This window comes from Pipistrellus hanaki (assembly GCF_964339955.1).
Source record: "Pipistrellus hanaki genome assembly, chromosome: 4".
NCBI lineage: Eukaryota > Metazoa > Chordata > Mammalia > Chiroptera > Vespertilionidae > Pipistrellus > Pipistrellus hanaki.
Genome location: NC_140506.1, coordinates 83,072,709 through 83,094,307, shown reverse-complemented (window position 1 = coordinate 83,094,307; position 21,599 = coordinate 83,072,709). Strand labels below are relative to the sequence as shown.

General features: G+C 41.6%; 3 protein-coding genes across 6 annotated transcripts in view; 1 reads left to right on the top strand and 2 right to left on the bottom strand.

Moving 5' to 3' along the window:
• GSPT1 (G1 to S phase transition 1) overlaps window positions 1-3,530 on the bottom strand; it is a 44,261-nt gene extending 40,731 nt beyond the window's left edge. The window contains exon 1 of one of the 4 annotated variants that reach the window (XM_084881132.1): window positions 3,109-3,530. Coding sequence is in view for 2 of the 4 variants with exons in the window: in XM_084881130.1 (XP_084737256.1) it covers window positions 2,435-2,792 (358 nt within the window). In the remaining 2 variants the exon portion in view is untranslated. Of the gene's footprint in view, window positions 1-2,434; window positions 3,077-3,108 lie in introns of those variants that run through there. The other 3 variants (XM_084881133.1, XM_084881130.1, XM_084881131.1) reach the window with 3 other exon arrangements.
• Window positions 1-21,599, top strand: part of TNFRSF17 (TNF receptor superfamily member 17) — a 122,564-nt gene that overhangs the window by 49,472 nt on the left and 51,493 nt on the right. Inside the window, exon 2 of the mRNA XM_084881178.1 lies at window positions 1,245-1,342. The gene's annotated coding sequence lies outside the window, so the exon portion shown is untranslated. The remainder of the gene's footprint in view (window positions 1-1,244; window positions 1,343-21,599) is intronic.
• Window positions 18,009-18,890, bottom strand: LOC311620847 (small ribosomal subunit protein eS4-like). The gene has a single exon (XM_084880540.1). The coding sequence runs from the start codon at window positions 18,869-18,871 to the stop codon at window positions 18,080-18,082; it is 792 nt and encodes a 263-aa protein (XP_084736666.1). The 5' UTR covers window positions 18,872-18,890; the 3' UTR covers window positions 18,009-18,079.

Below are 21,599 nucleotides of genomic sequence, written 5' to 3'. Positions count from 1 at the left end.
GAAATTAAATGAGGCTGATCCATCTACTCAGACCCTAACCATTGCCTAAAGTAAATTTGCTTGAAGAAATCAGTTCCCAACGATTATAGGTGAAGAGGTTTTTTTTTGTGGTTTTTTTTTTTTTAAGTATTTTTATTGATTTCAGAGAGTAAGGGAGATAGATAGAAACATCGTTGAGAGAATCGTGGATCAACCTGCACGCCCCCTTAGTGGGGATCGAGCCCTCAGCCCAGGCAGGTGCCCTTGAACAGAATCAAACCTGGAACCCTTTGGTCCGCTGGCCGATATTCTATCCACTGAGCCAAACAGTCCAGGCCGGCCTAGGTGGAGAGTTTTTGATGTCCATATTCAAGTGTAGATCAAAGAAGCTCAACTACAAGGATTGTGGACTGAGTGAAATGACAACTGGATTGAGCAAAAAAGGGATGACAATTAAGACTCAAATTCAGGATTCCAGTGGAAGGACTCAGACAGAACATGTGAAATTCCTTAAATAAAAATTTATTAACTTAAAAAAATAAAAGTGTTAATCCCTAGTCTGCCTAGTTATTCAACAATTGACTACCATTCCAGACCACTGCTCTAAGGATAGCTGTCCCTGATTACTGATGGCTGTCCCTGGATGGCTAATAGGTAGCTAGGCTGGAAATAGGTCTTGCTATACTGTTGCTGATGGCTTCAGACTGAGGGAGGACCGAAAAAGAAAATGTCTGGATAACAGAGATCCTTATGATAAGGCACTGGAAATAGGCACTTTTAGGAGCTGTTAAGTGGATTTGTTTAAGTAGCCAAAATGGCTTGACATAAGCAAAGAAATAAAAGCTAAGTAAGCTTCCTTGTTCAAAAGGAAAACATCAAACACCCACACAAGCATAAGAAATACCAGTCAATAAAACAACCAAATCCAAACTGTGCTCACATATGTACATACTTGCAAAAGTATTTCTCCAAAGTCTCTTTTTACCTCTAGAGAGAAAATTGTAGCAGAAGTTTCTGAAGAAACTAAACTTTTATGGTGTCCACTTATCTAAAAAATACAATATAGAACTTTAAAGAGAAATCAACAATCTGCTCTCACAAATTGCTGGGAATAACTATGATTCAGTTCCATACCCTCACTAGAATGCAAGGACATTCAGCCTTTCCCTTTTTCTCTCTAAGCTCCTAAAATAAGCAACTTTTATTTATTTGTTTGTTTATTTTGTTAATCCTCACCTGAGGACATCTTTTCCTTTGCTTTTCAGAGACTGGGAGGAAGGGATGGTGAGAAAGACAGAGAGAAACCTTGGCCGGGAACCAAACCCACGACCCTGGAAGGACCAATGTTCTAACACGGGACAAGGTAATAAGCAACTTTTATATAAGAATACTTAAGTTCACTCATTTGATATTCCTACAAAATCAGTACCTGAAAGCATGCTATTACTGAAGCAGCCCCCTAAATACAGGAAGGTTATTAAAGACCGAACTGAACTTGAAACATCTGAAAGTTTGTCTTAATACCTAAGGTCAGAACCGCACATGACTACTATTGTTATAACAAATGCTCAAGTGTCTGAATAGGCTACTTAACTGACACATAACATTAAAAAAGTGAGTTATACCCAACAACCTGAATAAGGTAAACGATTTTGACACACTGAAAATTCTAAGCCTGTCACTGACGGAGAAAGTCCAAGTCCCACTTAAGAAAGGGAGCACACAAATTAATGTAATTTCCTATCCATATTAAATGAGGTACTCTAACTTTGTGACATTTTGTGAACTTTACAAGCTTACAAAATGCGAAGGGTGAAAAAGATCTTTGTATTGATAGCCAACAGTTTCTGTCGGATCACAAGACTGCAATGCATCTTGGGATTCCTTTAGCCGGTTCCGTGCCACAGATATTTAACACGTAATTACAGTTTCAATAACAGAAGTTGCAGCCAAGAGACACTCTCTCCTAGGCCTAAGGTGAAGAGAAAACTCGATTCGTCCTCCCCAACTCCTCGGACCTTTCAACGCCCACCTACCTACAGGCTCGGGATTCCATCTGCCCTCACTTCTGGGCCTCGTGTTACTGCCCTGCCGCCGCCCCTCTCCGTTCCATACGGTTCCCACCTTAAGTGGTAACTGGGGCCCCCGGCCCCGGCCCCAAGCCCCGCCAGTGTCCCCAGCGCGCTTCTCCCACCCCGCCCGGCCCTCCGCCGCCGCCACCCCATGAGGCCGACTTCCCGGCCCCGGACCGCCCCACCCAAGACTGCCGGCGCCCGACTCCGCTGTCAGCGCCCCACGTGCCGCCGGGCCCCACGTCCCCCGGCTCTGCGGGGCGCACCGCCTCATCCCAGCCCACCCCAGCCCAGGTGGGCCCAGACCCCCCCGCTGCTGCTCCCGCCCTCGCAGCCCCGCTGCCTCCCGCGTCTCGGGGCTGCCCCGAGTCCCGACCCTTTACCCGAAGAGCCTCCCGCGCCGCTGCCGGTCCCGTGGTTGTTGGCCGAGGCGCCGGCTGAGGGTGGCGGCGGCTGGGGTAGGCCCCGCAGGAAGGACGGCACGAACTCGGCGGCGTGGACATTGGGCACGAAGGGTTTGGCGTTGACGTTGAGTTGCCGGCTGAAGGCCGCACTGAGGGGTTCACCCTGGGCCTCGGCCGCCGCCGCCGCCAAAGGGCCGCCAGAGCCACCGCATGAGCCCGGCACGGGGGCTTCCATGTCCGCCTGGTCCCAGCAGTCGGGCGCCGAGTCGCAGCTGCTGCTGCCGCTGCTGCTGCTCCCGCCGCCGCCGACGCCGCCACCACCACTGCCCGGATCCATGATCGGGGGGGCCGTGTGTGTGGTGAAGAGAGGGCGGGAAATGGAGGCGGGGGCGACCGGCGTGGAACAAGCAGGCCGCGCTGACCCCGGGAAGCGGCGAGGCAGAAGGGCCGAGGGCTAGCGACCCAAACTCCAGCGGCGTCGCGGCGGCGGCGGCTCAAGTCCCGACTCCGCACTCGCGACGACGGCGGCGGCGGCGGCTCAATCCTCCTCGTGTAAGCGAGCGGATCTCCTCCCACCCAACCCCAACCACCTCCGACAGCCTCAGCGCCAACCCCACGCCCGGCACAGGTTGACCCCTCGCCGCCACCCGTACCTTCGCCTTGGTAGTTCCCGGCCCTGTGCGTTCCCGCTTCCGGCTATGAAGCGCAGCGAAGATGGGACTACGAGTTCCGGCAGCGTCCGCGCGACCCCGCTGCGGTTTTCCCGGGGGCTGACGGGAGTCGAAGTTCTGGAGCCCGGAGCAACCGGAAGCGGCTTGGGCTCCCGGCAGGCAGCGCGAGGAAGCTGCGATCTGGTGGCGGCTCAGCGGCCTCACCTGTCACGGAGTGGGGCGGCCAAGGGTCACCGAAGCAAGACCTGGCGCGACTTGGCGAGTGTCTCAGCCTGCACTCTGGTCCACTCGTCCTGTTAGGCACAGGATACGGAGGAGAAACTCAGCTCCTGAAAATTTCTTCCCTTTCATCACCTTGTCTGCCTCTCTGAATCCCTACCTGTTCTCTTTCTTTCCACCTTCCTTCTCCCCTCCCCCAGCCAGAACATCTGCATTTCAAGCCAACGCAGAGCGCGTTTCATTTTACGTATTCATTTGGTGGAAGAGGCAGTAAAACCATGAGACATTACAACTTAAACTGTGATGTGGCTCGTAAAGCTCTTGGGCCCAGGCTCTGCCCCGGCAGAGGGTATTATTAACTGGAAAGTTTCAGTGACTCACTGTTTGACTAGTCATTTAAATCCTTCACCCAAACTTTTCCATCCCCTCCTCCTCTGGCCGGCCAAGGGCTTTGCAAATTGAACGGAGGATTGCCATATTCCTTGATGTATCCAACTGTACCCAACTAATAGGGTTATTTTAGTACATTCAGCTTCTTTTATGCACCATTAGTTCACGTGGTTTTGTTTTGAATGGTGGGATTCGCTCAAGTTTATTTCCTTAGTACTTTGTTGACTGCATCTCACACTAACAGACAAGCATGTGAAAAGAAAAAGACAAAAGACAAATAACTATGAAGTAGGGAAGTAACAACATGGCTCTGAGGTCCAGTTAATTTTTCCTGTAATGCATCCATGTTCAAGCAGAGAAGAACATACTGGTGATATTTTTCTTCAAGGAGTCCAAGTGCACCTAATCTATTTAAAGAATAACGGCTCCACCAAAACCGGTTTGGCTTAGTGGATAGAGCATCAGCCTGTAGACTGCGGGGTCCCAGGTTCAATTCTGGTCAAGGGCATGTGCCTTGATTGCGGGCATATCCCCTATGGGGGGTGTGCAAGAGGCAGCTGATCGATGATTCTCTCTCATCGATGTTCCTAACTCTCTGTCTCTCTCCCTTCCTCTCTAAAAAAATCAATAAAATATTAAAATAAATAAATAAATAAATAAAAATAAAGAATAACGGCTCTGATACACAGAGACTAGATATGAGTTTTAAACACGTGTAGTTTAAAGACAAAAGAAAACTCAGCTTACATACACAAGGCCAAAAGGCTTATGAAAAAAATGCTCAAAGTTACTAATCATCTGAGGGATGCAAATCAAAATGCCAAGGAAGTATCACCTCACACCTCTCAGAATGGCTATCAACAAACAAGTGCTGGTGAGGATGGGGTGGAAAAAGGAAATTCTGGTACACTGCTGGTGGGAATGCAACTGGGCAGCTTCTGCGGAAAACAGTATGGAGTTTCCTCAGAAAAATTAAAATTGAATTGCAATTTGACCCAGTAATTCCACTTCTGGGAATATATCCTAAGAAATTGGAAACATAGGATACATGTATGTATCCCTATGTTCATAGCAGCACAATTGACAATAGCTAAGATTTGGAAATAGCCCGGGTGCCCATCAGCAGATGAGTGAATAAAAAGACTTTGGGCCAAAACCAGTTTGGCTCAGCGGTAGAGCGTCGGTCTGCGGACTGAAAGGTCCCAGGTTCGATTCCGGCCAAGGGCATGTACATTGGTTGTGGGCACATCCCCAGTAGGGGGGTGTGCAAGAGGCAGCTGGTCGATGTGTCTCTGTCATCGATGTTTCTAGCTCTCTATCTATCTCCCTTCCTCTCTGTAAGAAAATCAATAAAATAAAACAAAACAAAACAAAACCTTTGTTACATTTACACAATGGAATACTATGCAGCTGTAAAAAGAAAGAATTCAGGGGGATGGAGGGGTAATAAGAACACATGTAACACCTTAATAAAGAAATTAAAAAAAAAAAAAAAACCATTTGCAACAGCATGGATGGACCTGGAAGGTATTATGCAAGCAAAATAAGCCAGTCAAGAGAAAGTTAAGTATCACAGGATCTCACTCATATGTGGAATCTAATGAGCAAAATAAACTGATGTACAAAATAGATCCAGAGACATAGAAATATTGAACAGACCGAGGAACCTCAGAGGGAAGGGGGCAGGAGGAAGAGATCAATCAAAGAATTTATATGCATATATGCATAACCCAAGGACACAGACACTAGGGTGGTGAAGGCCTGGGGTTGGGGTAGGGGTGGGCTAGTAGAGATCAATATGGGCGGGGGAGGGGGAGAATGGGGACATATGTAATGCAACAATAAAGATTTTGTGTGTGTGTGTGTGTGTGTTTCAAGAGAGAACTCACCTTAATGAGACAGGTCAAAAGCAAAGCTGTCAGTTACCTTTTAAAACAAGTTCTACATTAATGTGATTTGAAATTGTGTTTAATGTTAAACTAGCAAATTTTCTGTGTGCTTTTTTCCTTTAACCCATAACATTTGGAAAATGTAAAGAAAGCAGATATCTCCATTATAACAAGTTTCTTATCAGGTCTGTGGTCCATGCTCCCTGAAATCTTTTGGACACTTCCTCCCCCCATCCTTCCCTCCCCCCATCCCCCAAATAATGTATTCTTCTGATTAATTCAAAGTTCTGGTTACAACCTAATATAGTTCTCTGAAGACCCAATTATATGTTTCTTAAATATGTCCCACTTTAAAGTTGGTATTAATTGATTGCCCTCAGGTTTACAGAGAACCTACATGGGAGACCTGCATTGCTATTGAATGATAAATATTTTTATCGTACATTCACAAGATGAAAATACAATGTGTTTGAAATAAAGTGCCTTCTCACTCAAGATTTGCACTCCCCAACCTATTCCTAAAAAACTGTCAATACAAGCAGATGGCTCAAGTAGTGAACTACTCTGTCCTCCCATCTTGTCATTGGATACCATAGGACACTGGATGATCGCTCCGATGGATTGATTCTTCACATCTAATTAAAGTTTCTTTGTACCTTGTGCTTTTCCCAGGGACACAGACAGAAACTGCCAAGACTGCAGCTTAGAAAAGCAGTTGATGTCATTAACTTGCATACCCTTGAATAGGATAATTATGGATATTCAGGAAAGAATCCACTCCATTGGTTTTCAAAAGCCTTGACCAGCCAGGGTGGAGGCACTGCTTCATCCAGAGAGTGAGAAGCTCTTCTTAATTACCATTGAGCTAAGACTGAGCAACTGAGGTCAGGGTCTTTTCTTCCTCTTTTTATATTCCCAATGCAGAGTAGAATGGCATTGAAGCTTAATAAATGTTTAATGAATGAATGGGTGAAGCAATAGGGGGTCTGGGATGGTACTGCCTTCTTTAAAAAAATTCATTTAGGGCTGTTGAGGACTACCAAGTTTTTCCAAGGACGTGATGCTATTCTTTGTGACACCCAGGGTGAGCTTAACAACAGCTGTACTTCATAAAGCGATGCTCAGTTCAAGGTCTGAGCATTTCACAACGGATAATTCCCACCTTCCATTGCAAATTCCACCAGCTGGCATTCCTAATGGTTTCTGACTTTTGTTCTCTGCTTTCTTATTCTTCATTAGTTATCCCTCCTTTAAGCTGATGTGCCTGTTTTAGTCAACTACACAGTACTTTCTTTTGTTCCTTTTAAGCTAAAAGTTTGTCTTTCATGCTTCCGACCATGAGGATGCTAAGAAAGTTCATGCCTCTCCCAGGGTTTTAGTGGGTGAAAACGCAAATGAACACTGATGTAGCCATTCCATTCCTGGAAATGGTTCTACCGAAATATGAGCACAAGTGTGAAAATCTGTTCTTTCCTGCATTTCTGCAATAGCTCCAAACTGGAAACATTCTAAATTTCACCAGCATGGAAATGGTTAAATAAGGGATGTTATATCAATATTATGGAATAATATGTAGCTATCAAAAAGAGTAAAGTAGCCCGGCCTGTTTGGCTCAGTGGTTGAACGTCGATCTAAGAACCAGGAGGTAACAGTTGATTCCCAGTCAGGGCACATGCCCAGGTTGTGGGCTTCGTCCCCAGTAGGGTACGTGCAGGAGACAGCTGATCCATGATTCTCTCTCATCATTGAGGTTTCTTTATATATATATATATATATATATATATATATATATAATTGATTTTTTTTTTTTTTTTTTTTTTTTTTTTACAGAGAGGAAGGGGAAAGGGAGAGAGAATTAGAAACATCCATGAGAGAGAGAGAAACATTGATCAGCTGCCTTCTGCACATCCCCTACTGGGGATGTGCCCGCAACCAAGGTACATGCCCTTGACCGGAATCAAACCTGGGACTGTTCCACAGGCCAATGCTCTAGCCACTGAGCTAAACCGGTTAGGGCATCATTGATGTTTCTATCTCTCTCTCTCTCTCTTCCTCTCTGAGATCAATAAAAATGTATATTTTTAAAAGAATAAAGTAGATCAGGTGCCAACATGGAAATTCATTTTTAATATATGGTAAAGTCATAGAAAAGCATGATATCTAGTGTGTGTAGAATATATCGTGGATCTATGCATCTAATACAATCCTATTTCTTTAAAAGTACCTATTTTTCCCTCTCCCTGGTATGTTCTTTTCCTGCATCAACTCTCTAGGTCCTTGTTATCATTCAGCTCAAATGTTGTGTCTTTATCTCAAAGTCACCCTGCCCTCTACCAACCCATATCCCTCTCTGCCCTCTTTACCCTGTCTTAGCTTTTCACAGCGCTTACCATGATCTGAAGTTGTTCATTCCCATACCAATCTCCTGCTACTAGACAATCAATCCCTTAGTCTGTTTTATTCACAATTGTGTTCCCATCATCTACAGTGTTTCCCAAAGTGTGTTACGTGTACCCCCAGGGGTACGGGAAGAGTTTGGTGGGGGTAGGCGTTGCACCAGAGTTTGGTGGGGATATGCACTGCACCGTGCTTAGCTGCACCTAATTCTACGTTCTCATGAGTACAAGGGGTACTCAGTGTTACAAAAATTATAGAAGGGGTACACATATGTCAAAAGTTTGGGAAACACTGATCTACAACATTGCAAGTGGATAAGGTGTTCAGTAAACATTTGGGAGAGGAAGTAACATATGTATCTCTTTGTATATTCTAAAACTTTAAAAGGTGTGAACAGTTACTACAATACATATCGAACAGTTAACAGGAAGGTATACATGCAGGGTGGGATTGGATAGGGAGAGGAAAGCAGCTGGGAGAAGAAATTGAATTTTATTTTACATTTTTTATGGCTGAATTTTTCTACAATAAGAAAATTGCTTAAAATTTCTTTTATTGAGATGAAATTCACATAATATAGAATTAACCACTTTCAAGTGAACAGTGGGATTTAGTGCATTCACAATGTTGTGTAACCACATGCTTCCCATTCTCCTCTTCTTCCTGCCTCTGTTAACCACTTTTCTATCTCTAAAATTTACCTTTTCTGGTTATGTCATATGAATGGAATTTTATAATATATAACCTTTTGTGTATGACTTTTTTCACTTAGCATAATATTTTCAAACTTCATCCATCTTGTAGCAGGTATATCAGTGCTTCATTCCTTTCCTATGGCCAAGTCATATTCCACTGTGTGGCTATACCCATTCTTGTTTATCCATCCATAGATGAGCAAATTGATTTTATAGCTTCAAGACATTAAAGAAAATAGAAAGGTTAGACAGATGAAATTCCATTAAGGTGTAGAGTCTACTTACCTGGATTGTAGCAATGGTAACTTTCTTGTTTTGTTGGTGTTACTATAGATATGTAAGATGTTACCATTGGGAGAAGCTGGGTGATGGATACATACATAGGATCTCTTGTAATAGTTTTGCAATTTTTTATGTCCAAAATTATTTCAAAATAAACAGTTAAAATGTTAAAAACTCTAATCTTAATGAAAAGCCATGTTTTCTGAAATTTTACAGCCCACTAATAATTATGCCCTGTTTCCCTGAAAATAAGACAGTGTCTTATATTAATTTTTGCTCCCAAAGATGAGCTAGGTCTTATTTTCAGGGGATGTCTTATTTTTCCATAAAGAAGAATATGGTACACATTTATTGTTAAATGAAAATAAAGGAAATTTATTACCTGTATACGGTACAGTAGTAGGGTAGCTGTCAACACAAACCAGATAAACTGAATCCTACAGTATCAAGAATTTACTCATTTATTCAATGACAATCATGTCATCATCTTCTGGAACATCATCATAACAATCCAATTCCTGAATTTCCTGGTGAACTTCTTGTGACTCCATTTCTTTCAGAATCAGTGGACCAAATCTCTCATGTTTAGCCTGGGGGGGGGGGGGGGCTTATTTTCGGGGGATGCCTTATATTTTACTCAGAAGGAAACCTGTGAGTAGGTCTTATTTTCAGAGGATGTCTTATTTTCGGGGAAACACAGTAGAGACTAAAGCCTTGGTTCCCATCTTTGCTAAAGGTTTTTTTTTCTGCCTTCCTTAAATAAATTTGTTTGGACTAGGGGTAGCACTGAGGAAGGATTTTTTTTTTCCATCTTTGAGAATTTTGTAAGTATAGAATAGTACAAAGAATCACAAACACTCACATACCTACACAGAGTCCCAATCCTGTAAATTGTTATCATCACATTATCTTGTTTCATGTTTTAAGATCAGAAATAAAACAATTCCAATACGTGTTGCTTCTTTTACTGCCATCCCATTGCCATCTACCCCCTCAAAAATGGCAACCACTATCATACTAGTATATTTAATGTGATCCATTTAATCTATTTAAAAACATATTTACACCTTAGCCGATGTGACTCAGTCGGTTAAGTGTTGTACAGTGCACCAAAAAGTTGCTGATTCATTTCCCGGTCAGGGCACTTGCCCAGATTGTGTCTTCTGTCCTCCATCAGGGTGTGTAGAGGAGGAAACCGGTTCATCTTTTTCTTTTTTTAAAAACATATTTTTATTGAATTAGAAAGGAAGGGAGAGGGAGAAAGAGATAGAAATATCAATGATGATAGGTTGAGGCTCAACCACTGAGCCACACCAGCCGGGCATCTAACCTCTCAGAGTCATTCCATCTATGTTTATACCCCTTTTTTATTTACCCATTTCCCTACAGATAGGCCTTTAGGGTATTTCCAAAATTTTGTTATACTAACAGTACTTGTACAAAGTGTCAGGATACTTTCAAAAGCAAGTTACAGAAATTTCCACTCAAATTGGATATAACTATAAGAAGTATTTTATCTTACATAACTCTACATTCTAAGGTAGGACTGACTTCTGAGACCATTGGTTCAGTAGCTTCATTACATCATCAAGGACCCACAGCTTTCTACCTGTCAGCTGCCCTGGCTGTCAGCTTTATCCTCAGGCTGGTCCCAAGAACGCTGCAGAGTTTCAGATGAAAGCCAACATTCCAGATGTTGGGCCCAGAGAACCAAGAGTGAGCATCTCATCCTGTAGTTGTCTTCTGAGAATGGGAAGTTCTCTTATGGTATCTCCTCCCGTATGGTTGGCCTGAATTGGGTCACATACCCATTCTTTTTTTTTTTTTTTCTTCTTTTTTATTTATTTATTTATTTATTTATTTATTTATTTATTTATTACATATTTTCTTGATTTTTTTTTATTGCCCCCCTCCCTCCCTCCCACACATCCCCTCCCTCCCCATAGTTTTATGTCCATTGGTTGTACTTATATGCATTTATACAAGTCCTTCGGTTGATCTATTATCTCCCCCTGATATCCCTACCCTCCCCACTGTAATTTGACAGTCTGCCTGTTGCTTTACTTTCTCTATATCTGTCTCTTGGTTCATCAGTTTATAAAGATCTTTATCATCCACCGTTGTGTGAGGTCATGTGGTGTTTCTCTTTCGTTGATTGGCTTATTTCACTCAGCATGATGCTCTCCAATTCCATCCAGGTTGCTGCAAATGATGAGAATTCCTTCTTCTTTATGGCAGCATAGTATTCCATTGTGTAGATGTACCATAGTTTTTGGATCCAATCATCTGCTGACGGGCACCTAGGCTGTTTCCAAATTCTGGCTATTGTAGATTGTGCTGCTATGAACATAGGGGTGCATATATCCTTTCTGATTGGTGTTTCTAGTTTCTTGGGATATATTCCTAGAAGTGGGATTACTGGGTCAAATGGGAGTTCCATTTTCAGTTTTTTGAGGAAACTCCACACTGTTCTCCACAGTGGTTGCACCAGTCTGCATTCCCACCAGCAGCGCACGAGGGTTCCTTTTTCTCCGCAACCTCGCCAACACTTGTCGTTTGTTGATTTGTTGATGTTGGCCATTCTGACAGGTGTGAGATGGTACCGCATTGTTGTTTTGATTTGCACCTCTCGGATAATTAGTGACTTTGAGCATGTTTTCATGTGCCTTTTGGCCTTCCTTCTGTCTTCTTTTGAAAATATTCTGTTTAGGTCCATTGCCCATTTTTTAATTGGATCATTCATCTTCCTTTTATTTAGTTGTATAAGCTGTCGGTAAATGTTGGAGATTAAACCTTTATCAGTGGTAATATTTGCAAATATGATCTCCCACACCGTGGGCTTTCTTGTTGTTTTATTGATGGTTTCTTTTGCTGTAAAAAAGCTTTTTATTTTGAAGTAGTCCCATTTGTTTATTTTCTCTTTAGCTTCCATTGCCCTAGGGGCAGTATCAGTGAAGAAGTTATTTTGGCATACGTCTGAGATTTTGCTACCTGTGGATGCTTCTAGTATTTTTATGGTTTCCCGTCTGATGTTTAAGTCCTGTATCCATTTTGAGTTTATCCTTGTGAATGGTGTAAGTTGGTGATCTAGTTTCATTCTTTTGCATGTGTCTGTCCAATTTTCCCAACACCATTTATTGAAGAGACTGTCTTGACTCCATTGTATATTCGTGCCTCCTTTGTCAAATATTAATTGAGCATAGTGATTTGGGTTGATATCTGGGTTCTCAATTCTATTCCATTGATCTATTTGTCTGTTCTTGTGCCAGTACCAGGCTGTTTTGAGAACAGTGGCTTTGTAGCATAGTTTGGAGTCTGGTATTGAGATCCCTCCTACTTTACTCTTCTTTCTCAGAATTGCTGTGGCTATTCGGGGTCTTTTATTGTTCCAAATGAACTTTTGGAGAATTCTTTCTAGGTCAGTGAAATATGTCGTTGGTATTTTAATGGGGAGTGCATTGAACCTATAGATTGCTTTAGGAAGTATGGACATTTTGATGATGTTGATTCTACCAATCCATGAACATGGTATGTTCTTCCATCTCCTTACATCTTCCTCTATCTCTTTTTTCAGTGTCGTGTAGTTTTCCGCAAATAGGTCCTTTATTTCTTTAGTTAAATTTATTCCTAGGTATCTTAATTTTTTTGGTGCGATGGTGAATGGAATTGCTTTTTTAGCCTCTGTTTCTGTAGTTTCACTGTTGGTGTATAGAAATGCCATGGATTTCTTGGCATTAATTTTATATCCTGCTACGTTGCCAGATTCATTTATTAAGTCAATTAGTTTTTTAATGGAGTCTTTTGGGTTTTTTATGTACAATATCATGTCATCTGCAAATAAGGATAACTTTACTTCTTCTTTTCCAATTTGGATGCCTTTTATTTCCTCCTCTTGTCTAATTGCAATGGCTAGTACTTCCAGAACTATGTCAAACAGGAGTGGCGAGAGTGGGCATCCCTGTCTTGTTCCTGTTCTTAGAGGGAATGGTTTTAGTTTTTGCCCATTGAGTATAATGTTGGCTGTGGGTTTATCATATATAGCTTTTATTATGTTGAGGTATGATCCTTGTACTCCCACCTTTTTAAGAGTTTTTAACAGGAAAGGGTGTTGGATTTTGTCAAATGCTTTTTCTGCGTCAATTGATATGACTATATGATTTTTATCTTTCAATTTGTTTATGTGATGTATCACGTTTATTGATTTGCGGATATTGTACCATCCTTGCATTCCTGGAATAAATCCTACTTGGTCATGGTGTATGATCTTTGTGATGTTCTTCTGGAGTCGATTTGCTAGAATTTTGTTGAGGATTTTGGCATCTATGTTCATGAGGGATATTGGCCTGTAATTCTCTTTCATTGAGTTGTCTTTATCTGGTTTTGGTATTAGGGTGATGTTGGCTTCATAGAAGGAGTTCGGAAGTGTTCCTTCCTCTTGGATTTTTTGGAATAGTCTGAGGAGGATAGGTTTTAGTTCTTCCTTGAATGTTTGGTAAAACTCTCCTGTGAAGCCATCTGGCCCTGGGCTTTTGTTTGCTGGAAGCTTTTTGATGACGGTTTCAATTTCTTCCCACGTCACTGGTCTATTGAGATTTTTAGATTCTTCCTGATTGAGTTTTGGCAGTTTGTATTTTTCTAGGAATATGTCCATTTCCTCCAGGTTGTTTAGTTTGTTGGAATAGAGTTGTTCGTAGTATTTTGTAACAATCTGTTGTATTTCGGTGGGGTCTGTTGTTATTTCACCTCTTTCATTTCTGATTTTGTTTATTTGGGTCCTCTCTCTTTGTTTCTTGGTTAGCCTGGCTAGAGGTCCATCAATCTTGTTTATCCTTTCGAAGAACCAGCTCTTGGTTTTGTTGATCTTATGTATTGTTTCTTTGGTCTCTATGTCATTTATCTGTGCTCTGATTTTTGTTATTTCCTTCCTTCTGCTTACACTGGGCTTTTCTTGTTGCTCTTTTTCTAACTCTTTGAGTTGTAGAGTTAGTTCATCTGTTACCATTTTTTCTAGTTTTTTGCAATAGGCTTGTAAGGATATGAACTTCCCTCTCAAAACTGCTTTTGCTGTGTCCCATAGATTTTGGATTGTTGTGTTTTCATTGTCATTTGTTGCCAGGATGTTTTTAATTTCTTCCTTGATTTCTCTGGTAACCCAGTCCTTGTTTAATAGCATGTTGTTTAGTCTCCATGTATTTGATTTCTTTGGATTATTTTTATTGTAATTAATTTCCAGTTTTATGCCACTATGGTCTGAGAAGATGCTTGATATGATTTCTATCTTCTTGAATTTGAAGAGACTTTGCCTATGTCCCAAAATGTGGTCTATCTTTGAGAATGTCCCATGTGCACTTGAGAAGAATGTATATTCTGTGGCTTTGGGGTGGAATGTTCTAAAGATGTCAATTAATTCCATCTGGTCTAGTGAGTCGTTTAGGATTGATATTTCTTTGCTGATTTTTTGTTTAGATGATTTGTCGAAGGGTGACAGTGGGGTATTAAAATCTCCTACTATGATTGTATTGCTATTAATCTCTCCCTTAATGTCCTCCAGCAGTTTTTTTTATGTATTTGGGTGCTCCTGTATTGGGTGCATATATATTTACCAGGGTTATTTCTTCTTGTTGGATTGTACCCTTTAGTATTATGAAGTGGCCTTCATTATCTCTTGTTATGTCCTTCACTCTGAGATCTAATTTGTCAGATATAAGTATTGCTACCCCAGCTTTTCTTTCCTTTCCATTTGCCTGGAAAACTTTTTTCCATCCCTTCACCCTCAGTCTGTGTGCATCTTTTTTTCTGAGGTGGGTTTCTTGTAGGCAACAGATGTAAGGGTCTTGTTTTCTTATCCAATCTGACACCCTATGTCTTTTGATTGGAGCATTTAATCCATTTACATTTAAGGTTATTATTGATAGGTACTCATTTGATGGCATTTTTATTCTATACCCATGTTCCTTCTTCAATTCCTATTTCTTTATTTTTACAGTAGACCCTTTAGCATTTCTTGCATTGCTGGTTTGGTGGAGATAAATTCCTTCAGTCTTTTTTTGTCTGTGAAGCTCCTGATTTCCCCTTCAATTTTGATTGATAGTCTTGCTGGGTACAGTATTCTTGGATTCAAACCCTTCCTTTGCATGACTTTGTATATTTCATCCCATTCCCTTCTGGCCTGATATGTTTCTGTTGAGAAATCAGTTGCTAGTCTGATGGGGGTTCCTTTGTAAGTAACTTTCTGTCTCTCTCTGGCTGCTTTTAAGATTCTTACTTTGTCGTTGTTGTTTGCCACTTTAATTATAATGTGCCTTGGCGTCTGTCTTCTGGGATTCATTTTGCTTGGGACTCTGCGAGCATCTTGGATTTGTGTGGGTTTTTTCTTCTCTATCTCAGGAAAGTTTTCTGTCATTATTTCTTGAAATACTTTTTCCACGTCTACCTCAGTTTCCTTTCCTTCTGGAACCCCTATTATTCGAATATTATTTTGTTTTGTAATGTCCCAAAGCTCCCGTAGGCTCTCCTCCTGCTTTTTAATCTTTTTTTCTAGAAGCTGCTCTAATTGGGTATTTTTTTCCATCTTGTCTTCTAGCTCACTGATGCGGTCTTCCGCTTCATCTAGTCTACTCTTGATGCTTTCTATTGAGTTCTTCATGGTAGCGATGTCATTTTTCATTTCTTCTTGGTTCTTCCTCAATTCCTGATGGTTCTTCCTCATTTCTTCTTGGTTATTGTCAAATTTCTCTTCCATTCTTTTTAGCCAACCAATAATCATTATTCTGAACTCTTGCTCTGGTAGGCTGCTTGCCTCTGGCTCGTTTACTTCCTTTTCTGGTGATGCCTGCTTTTCTTTCATTTGTGGGGTGTTTCTTTGTCTTCCCATGGTATCTCTTTTCAGGATGTCTGGTTATGTGGTGTTCTTTCTCTTGCGTTAATTTATAGGTGCAAAATACAACACTACCAGGTACAACACGAGAGGCACTTAACAGGAATGTATTTACAATATTAATAACCTATAATAAAGGTAACCCCTAGCGATAGGCAAATTAGGGTATAGGAGAGAAGGAAGGAAGGAAGGTAAAAATAAAATAAAGAAAAATTAAAAAAAAAAAAAAAGTCAAAGAAGAAATAAAGTAATGACAAAATGAAGTTAGAAAACAGGGAGAAAAAGAAGAGAGAGTAAGAGAGAGAGAGAGAAAGAGAGAGAGAGAGAGAGAGAGAGAGAGAGAGAGAGAGAGAAGAAGCAAACTAAAAAAATGGGAAACAAACTATATATATGTGGAGAAAATTGCCATAGATCAACCACTGAGCCCAGCCAATGCCGGTAACAATACTTGGAGATTAATACAAACTACAATACAATATCCACTATTATTAAGTAAGGTTATGATATACAGAAGTCAAAGAAACAAACAAAAACAGAGGATTTAAAAAAAAATACAAAGCAACAATAACAACACTGGAATAAGCATAACAATTTCACTGAAAAGCACAAATATTCACAATAATCAACCTTCACTCAAACAATGAGAAAAGGATAGAAAGTAGAACCGTTTTTTTTTTTTTTTTTTTTTTTTAAACTAGTTAATATAGTGCAGAGAGTGATATTTATACACTTGTATCAGGGGTTGGAATTTAGGTCTATGAGTATAGTGAGAGCTTTAGCAGGGGGTATACAGAAAGAATAGAGGAAAAACTAAAGCCGGAAAGGGATAGGATAAACTGGAGACTAAAAGGTTAAAGTTTAGTAAGAGAGTGATGGGGTAAAGGTCGAATTGAGATAGGGTTGAATGATGCTATAGTAGAGATTAAAATAGAATGAAGGTTACTCCCAATGTAAAATAAAGACGAAGTAAAATGGTACTGGGGAGGAAAAGAAAAAGAAAAAAAAAATTGCAAAATAGCAGTAGTAATAGTGAAGATAGAGATTGAAAAATGTAATAATTGAAAAGGTAAAATCAAGTAAGGAAAAAAGAAAAAAAATCGTTTCTGAAGTAAAAGATGTAAAAAATGAAAATTAAATAAAAAATGTAAAAAATGAAAATAAAATAAAGAATAGTATAATTAGCATAAAATTGTCCAGTAGAGTTCAATCACTTCCTCTGTTATTGTATTTGGTATGCCTGGTTCTTGGATCAGAGAGTCTTGCAGTTCCCAGCTTTCCACTGCACCTCAGTTTTGTAAGGTAGTCCTTAATTTTAGGTAGGCTATATCTTAGTTATTTGTGTCCATTTATTTTTGATTAATTAAAAGAAAAAGAAAAAAGAAAAAAAAAAAGGCAGTTTGTAGTTCAGCCCTTAGGTGTCAGTGTTACTGGTTTGACCTCCCAGTCTTTGGTTGTTCTGGCCTTCTTTCTCTCTGGGGGCGGGCCCTCGCAGCTCTCCTGGGCTATAATATAGGCGGGGCCGCGGCCGCACTGGGGGCGGGGCCTCGCGGCGCTCCGGGGCGCAGCGCTCAGGACCGCACTGGGGGCAGGGCCTCGCGGCGCTCGGGGCCGCGGCACTCAGGGCCGCTCTGGGGGCGGGGCCTCGCGGGAGAAATGGGGCTATTGCAGCCTGAACTCTCAGCCTAGCCACGCAAACTCTGACCTTTCTGTGGGTGGTTGAAGAGCTTCCTTGAATCCACGCGCTTGCTCCGATCGGGGCGCCACAGGTGCTCGATGGACTCCTCGGCTGTGGGTTTTCCAGGCCTCAGAGAAGCTGCTCCCTTCCTGGTAGGGTGACGCTGCCTTTGCGCCGAGCCCGGAGCTCCGGGAGAAGTTGGGAGTGCTGGCCGCTTGGTCAGGAAAAATTGTCCAGCGGACACTTCCTTACCTTCCTAGAGTGATCCGCTGCCCCTTAGCTGCTAATCAACATTCCCTGAGCGACTCAGATGTTGCTTCTATCTGTTTTGGGACCGGGGTCAGAACAAGTCCATCTGTTCGGTCGCCATCTTCAAGCTCCGCCCCCACATACCCATTCTTGAAAAAGAGATCTTTTTCTTTTTATTGTGGTAAAATATAGACTTACCACTTTAATAATTTTTTTTTCATGCTGTATTATCTTTAATAAAGTACAAAGACTTTTCCAATCATGTCACCTAGAGCTCACTTCACCCATTGCTCTGTTTGGCCACCAGTCTCTTGTCTCTCTCTTCAGCAATGGTGAGGCAGATACCCTTTCCACAGGGTAGGGAAATCCATGGTTTGTTGCCTTTGCCAATTACAAAAATGTTGGAGAGCCGGGTGGCAAAGCTGTTGCCATTGGCATCTTTCACACGAACTACGTCAAAAGAACCAGGGTGCCTCTCCCTGTTGGTGATCATGCCAATTCTTCCCAGGTTAGCACCCCCAGTTACCATGCACAAGTTACCAGTGTCAAACTTGATGAAATCAGTAATTTTGCCAGTCTCCAAATCGATCTGAATGGTGTCATTCACCTTGATGAGGGGATCAGGGTAGCGGATGGTGTGAACGTCATGGGTTACCAGATAAGAAATTCCTTTTGTGCCCACTAAGATCTTCCTCACTTTGCACAACTTGTACTTGGCCTCCTCAGGTGTAATACGATGAACAGCAAAGCGGCCCTTAGTGTCATAGATCAGGCGGAAATTCTCTCCAGTCTTGTCAATGATGATGACATCCATAAAACCAGCAGGGTATGTTATATCGGTTCGGACCTTACCATCAATCTTAATAAACCGCTGCATGCAGATCTTCTTTACTTCATCTCCTGTTAGAGCATACTTAAGTTTGTTCCTTAAGAAAATGATGAGAGGGAGACATTCTCTCAGCTTGTGGGGACCGGTAGATGGCCGAGGAGCAAACACACTGGTCAGTTTATCCAGCATCCAATGCTTTGGAGCTGCTACACGCTTCAGATGCTTCTTGGGACCACGAGCCATGGCTGCTCTAGGCAACGAAAGAGGCCACTTTAATAATTTTTTAAAAAATTCTCACCCGAGGATATTTTTCCTATTGATTTTTCAGACAGAGTGGAAGGGAAGGAGGAGTTGGAGAGAGAGAGAAAAACGTAGATGTGAGAGAGACACATTGATTGATTGCCTCCTGTATACATCCTGACTGGAGCTGGGGAGCGAACCTACAACCCAGGTACATGCCCTGACCTGTAATTGAGCCTAAAACCCTTAGGTCCTCAGGCCAACACTCTAACCACTGAGAAACTGGCCAAGGTTTAATTATTATTTTTTAAAAATATATTTTATTGATTTTTTACAGAGAGGAAGGGAGAGAGATAGAGAGCTAGAAATGTCGATGAGAGAGAAACATCGGCCAGCTGCTCTTGCACACCCCTACCGAGGATGTGCCCGCAACAAATGTTCATGCCCTTGACCAGAATTGAACCTGGGACCTTTCAGTCCTCAGACTGACGCTCTATCCACTGAGCCAAACTGGTTTCGGCTGGTTTAATTATTTTTTAAGTGTGTGATTCAGTGGCATGAAGTGCATTCACATTACAGTGTAACCATCACTACATCCATCTCCAGAACTTTTTCATCTTTCTAACCTGAAACTCTGTACCTATTAAACAATGACTTTCCATTCTCCTCTCTGCCAGCCCATAGAAACCACCAGTTTACTTTCTAGTCCATGACTTTGACTACTCTAGGTGCTTCATACTACCCTGGAGTCCCGTGGTAACAAAAACTGCATTTCACTTAGCATGGCTGTCCTCGAGATTCATCCATGTTGTAGCATATGTCAGAATTCCCTTCTTTTTAAGGTTGAATGATATTCCATTGCCTATATATACTACATTTCTGTCGTTGGACCGTTGGGTTGCTTCCACCCTTTGGCTATTATGAATTATGCTGTTAGGAAAATGAGTATACAAATATTTGCTCAAGTCCCTGGTTTCAATTACTTTAGATATATACCTAGTAGTAAAGTTGCTGAGTCATATGGTAATTCTATGTTTAATTTTTTGAGGATCTCATATATTATTTTCCACAGTGGCTATACCATTTTACATTCTCACCAGCAATGCACAACGTTTTCAATTTCTCCACAACCTCACTAGCACTTGTTATTTTCTGGTGTTTTTCCCCCCCTTCTTCTTCTTCTTCTTCTTCTTCTTCTTCTTCTTCTTCTTCTTCTTCTTCTTCTTCTTCTTCTTCTTCTTTTTTAATGTATTTTATTGATTTTTTTACAGAGAGGAAGGGAGATAGTTAGAAACATCGATGAGAGAGAGTCATCGATCAGCTGCCTCTTGCACACCCCCTACCGGGGATATGCCCGCAACCAAGGTACACGCCCCCGACCGGAATCGAACCCGGGACCCTTCAGTCCCCGAGCCAACACTATCCATTGAGCCAAACCGGTTCTTTCTTTTCTTTTTTTAATCATAGCCACTCTACTGGGTGTGAGGTGATATCTCTTTGTGGAAAAGGGATCTCTTTAACCGGTGGCTTGCACTATTGGCTGCACATTAAAATCACCTGGGGGAACTTTCAACCTAATCCATCTCTAGATTTTTATTTACAATAATTAGTCTTGGACAGGACCTGGGCATTGATACATTTTAAATATATCTAACGTGAGACCTCTATGTGAGGCCAATTTTGAGAACCACTGGTCTAGAGACAAATTATCCAAAGCAAAAACTGGATGTTGGAGAATCGATTCCAGTGTTCAATACTACTCAGAAGTGAAACTCCTGAGTCCTCAGTAGAGTTTCTGTACTTGCTAAGTACAGCCAACTCTGAATTATTCATAGAAATTTAGAATCAAAGTAGCATGTTAGCCCAAATAACTAGAATGGAGAGAAAATACTAGTACCATTGCTGCTTAATTTTTCACCCAGCACAACCAACACTGTGGATAATCAACTGCTTCTCACTTTGGCTAGACTTTCTTTTTGCGTGTGGTTTGTTTATTTTTTAAGTTTATTGAAATTTAATTCACATGCCATCCAACTGTAGATGAAAGAGGCCACATGTTAACCTGACAAGCTCAGGAAAGGCCTAGATAGCAGTCCTGCAAATTCAGAGACGGAAAGTAACCACAAAGGATGGTCTGAAATTAAATGTTAATTAAAAGCAGTTATGGTAGGTAGTTAAGTCCTAGGCTACTATCTTCACTGACAAGGTCAACCTTTACCTTAACTGAGCCTATCTGTCTTTTTGCATCTATATTAACACTAGTGGCCCGGGGTATGGATTAGTGCACATTAAAAGGAAATTAATTAGCCGAAACTGCCCACAACCAATGTACATGCCCTTGACTGACGCTCTTGCGACGGTCAAAGGCAGGCACATCCCCAGTAGGGGGTGTGCAGGAGGCAGCTGATCAATGATTCTCTCTCATCGATGTTTTTGACTCTATCCCTCTCTCTTCCTCTCTATAAAAAATCAGTAAAAATAGCCGAAACCGGTTTGGCTCAGTGGTAGAGTGTTGGTCGGCAGACTGAAAGGTCCCAGGTTCGATTCTGGCCAAGGGCATGTACATTGGTTGCGGGCACATCCCCGATAGGGGGTGTGCAAGAGGCAGCTGGTCAATGTTTCATCGACCTTTCTAACTCTCTCTCCCTCTCCCTTCCTCTCTGTAAAAAATCAATAAAAAATATATTTTAAAAAAAGGAAATTAATTAGAAGAAATATTTTAATATCGCTA

Bases quoted from the DNA above. Each gene is read 5' to 3' on its own strand.
- LOC311620847 (XM_084880540.1), bottom strand. From the start codon at position 18,871: ATGGCTCGTGGTCCCAAGAAGCATCTGAAGCGTGTAGCAGCTCCAAAG.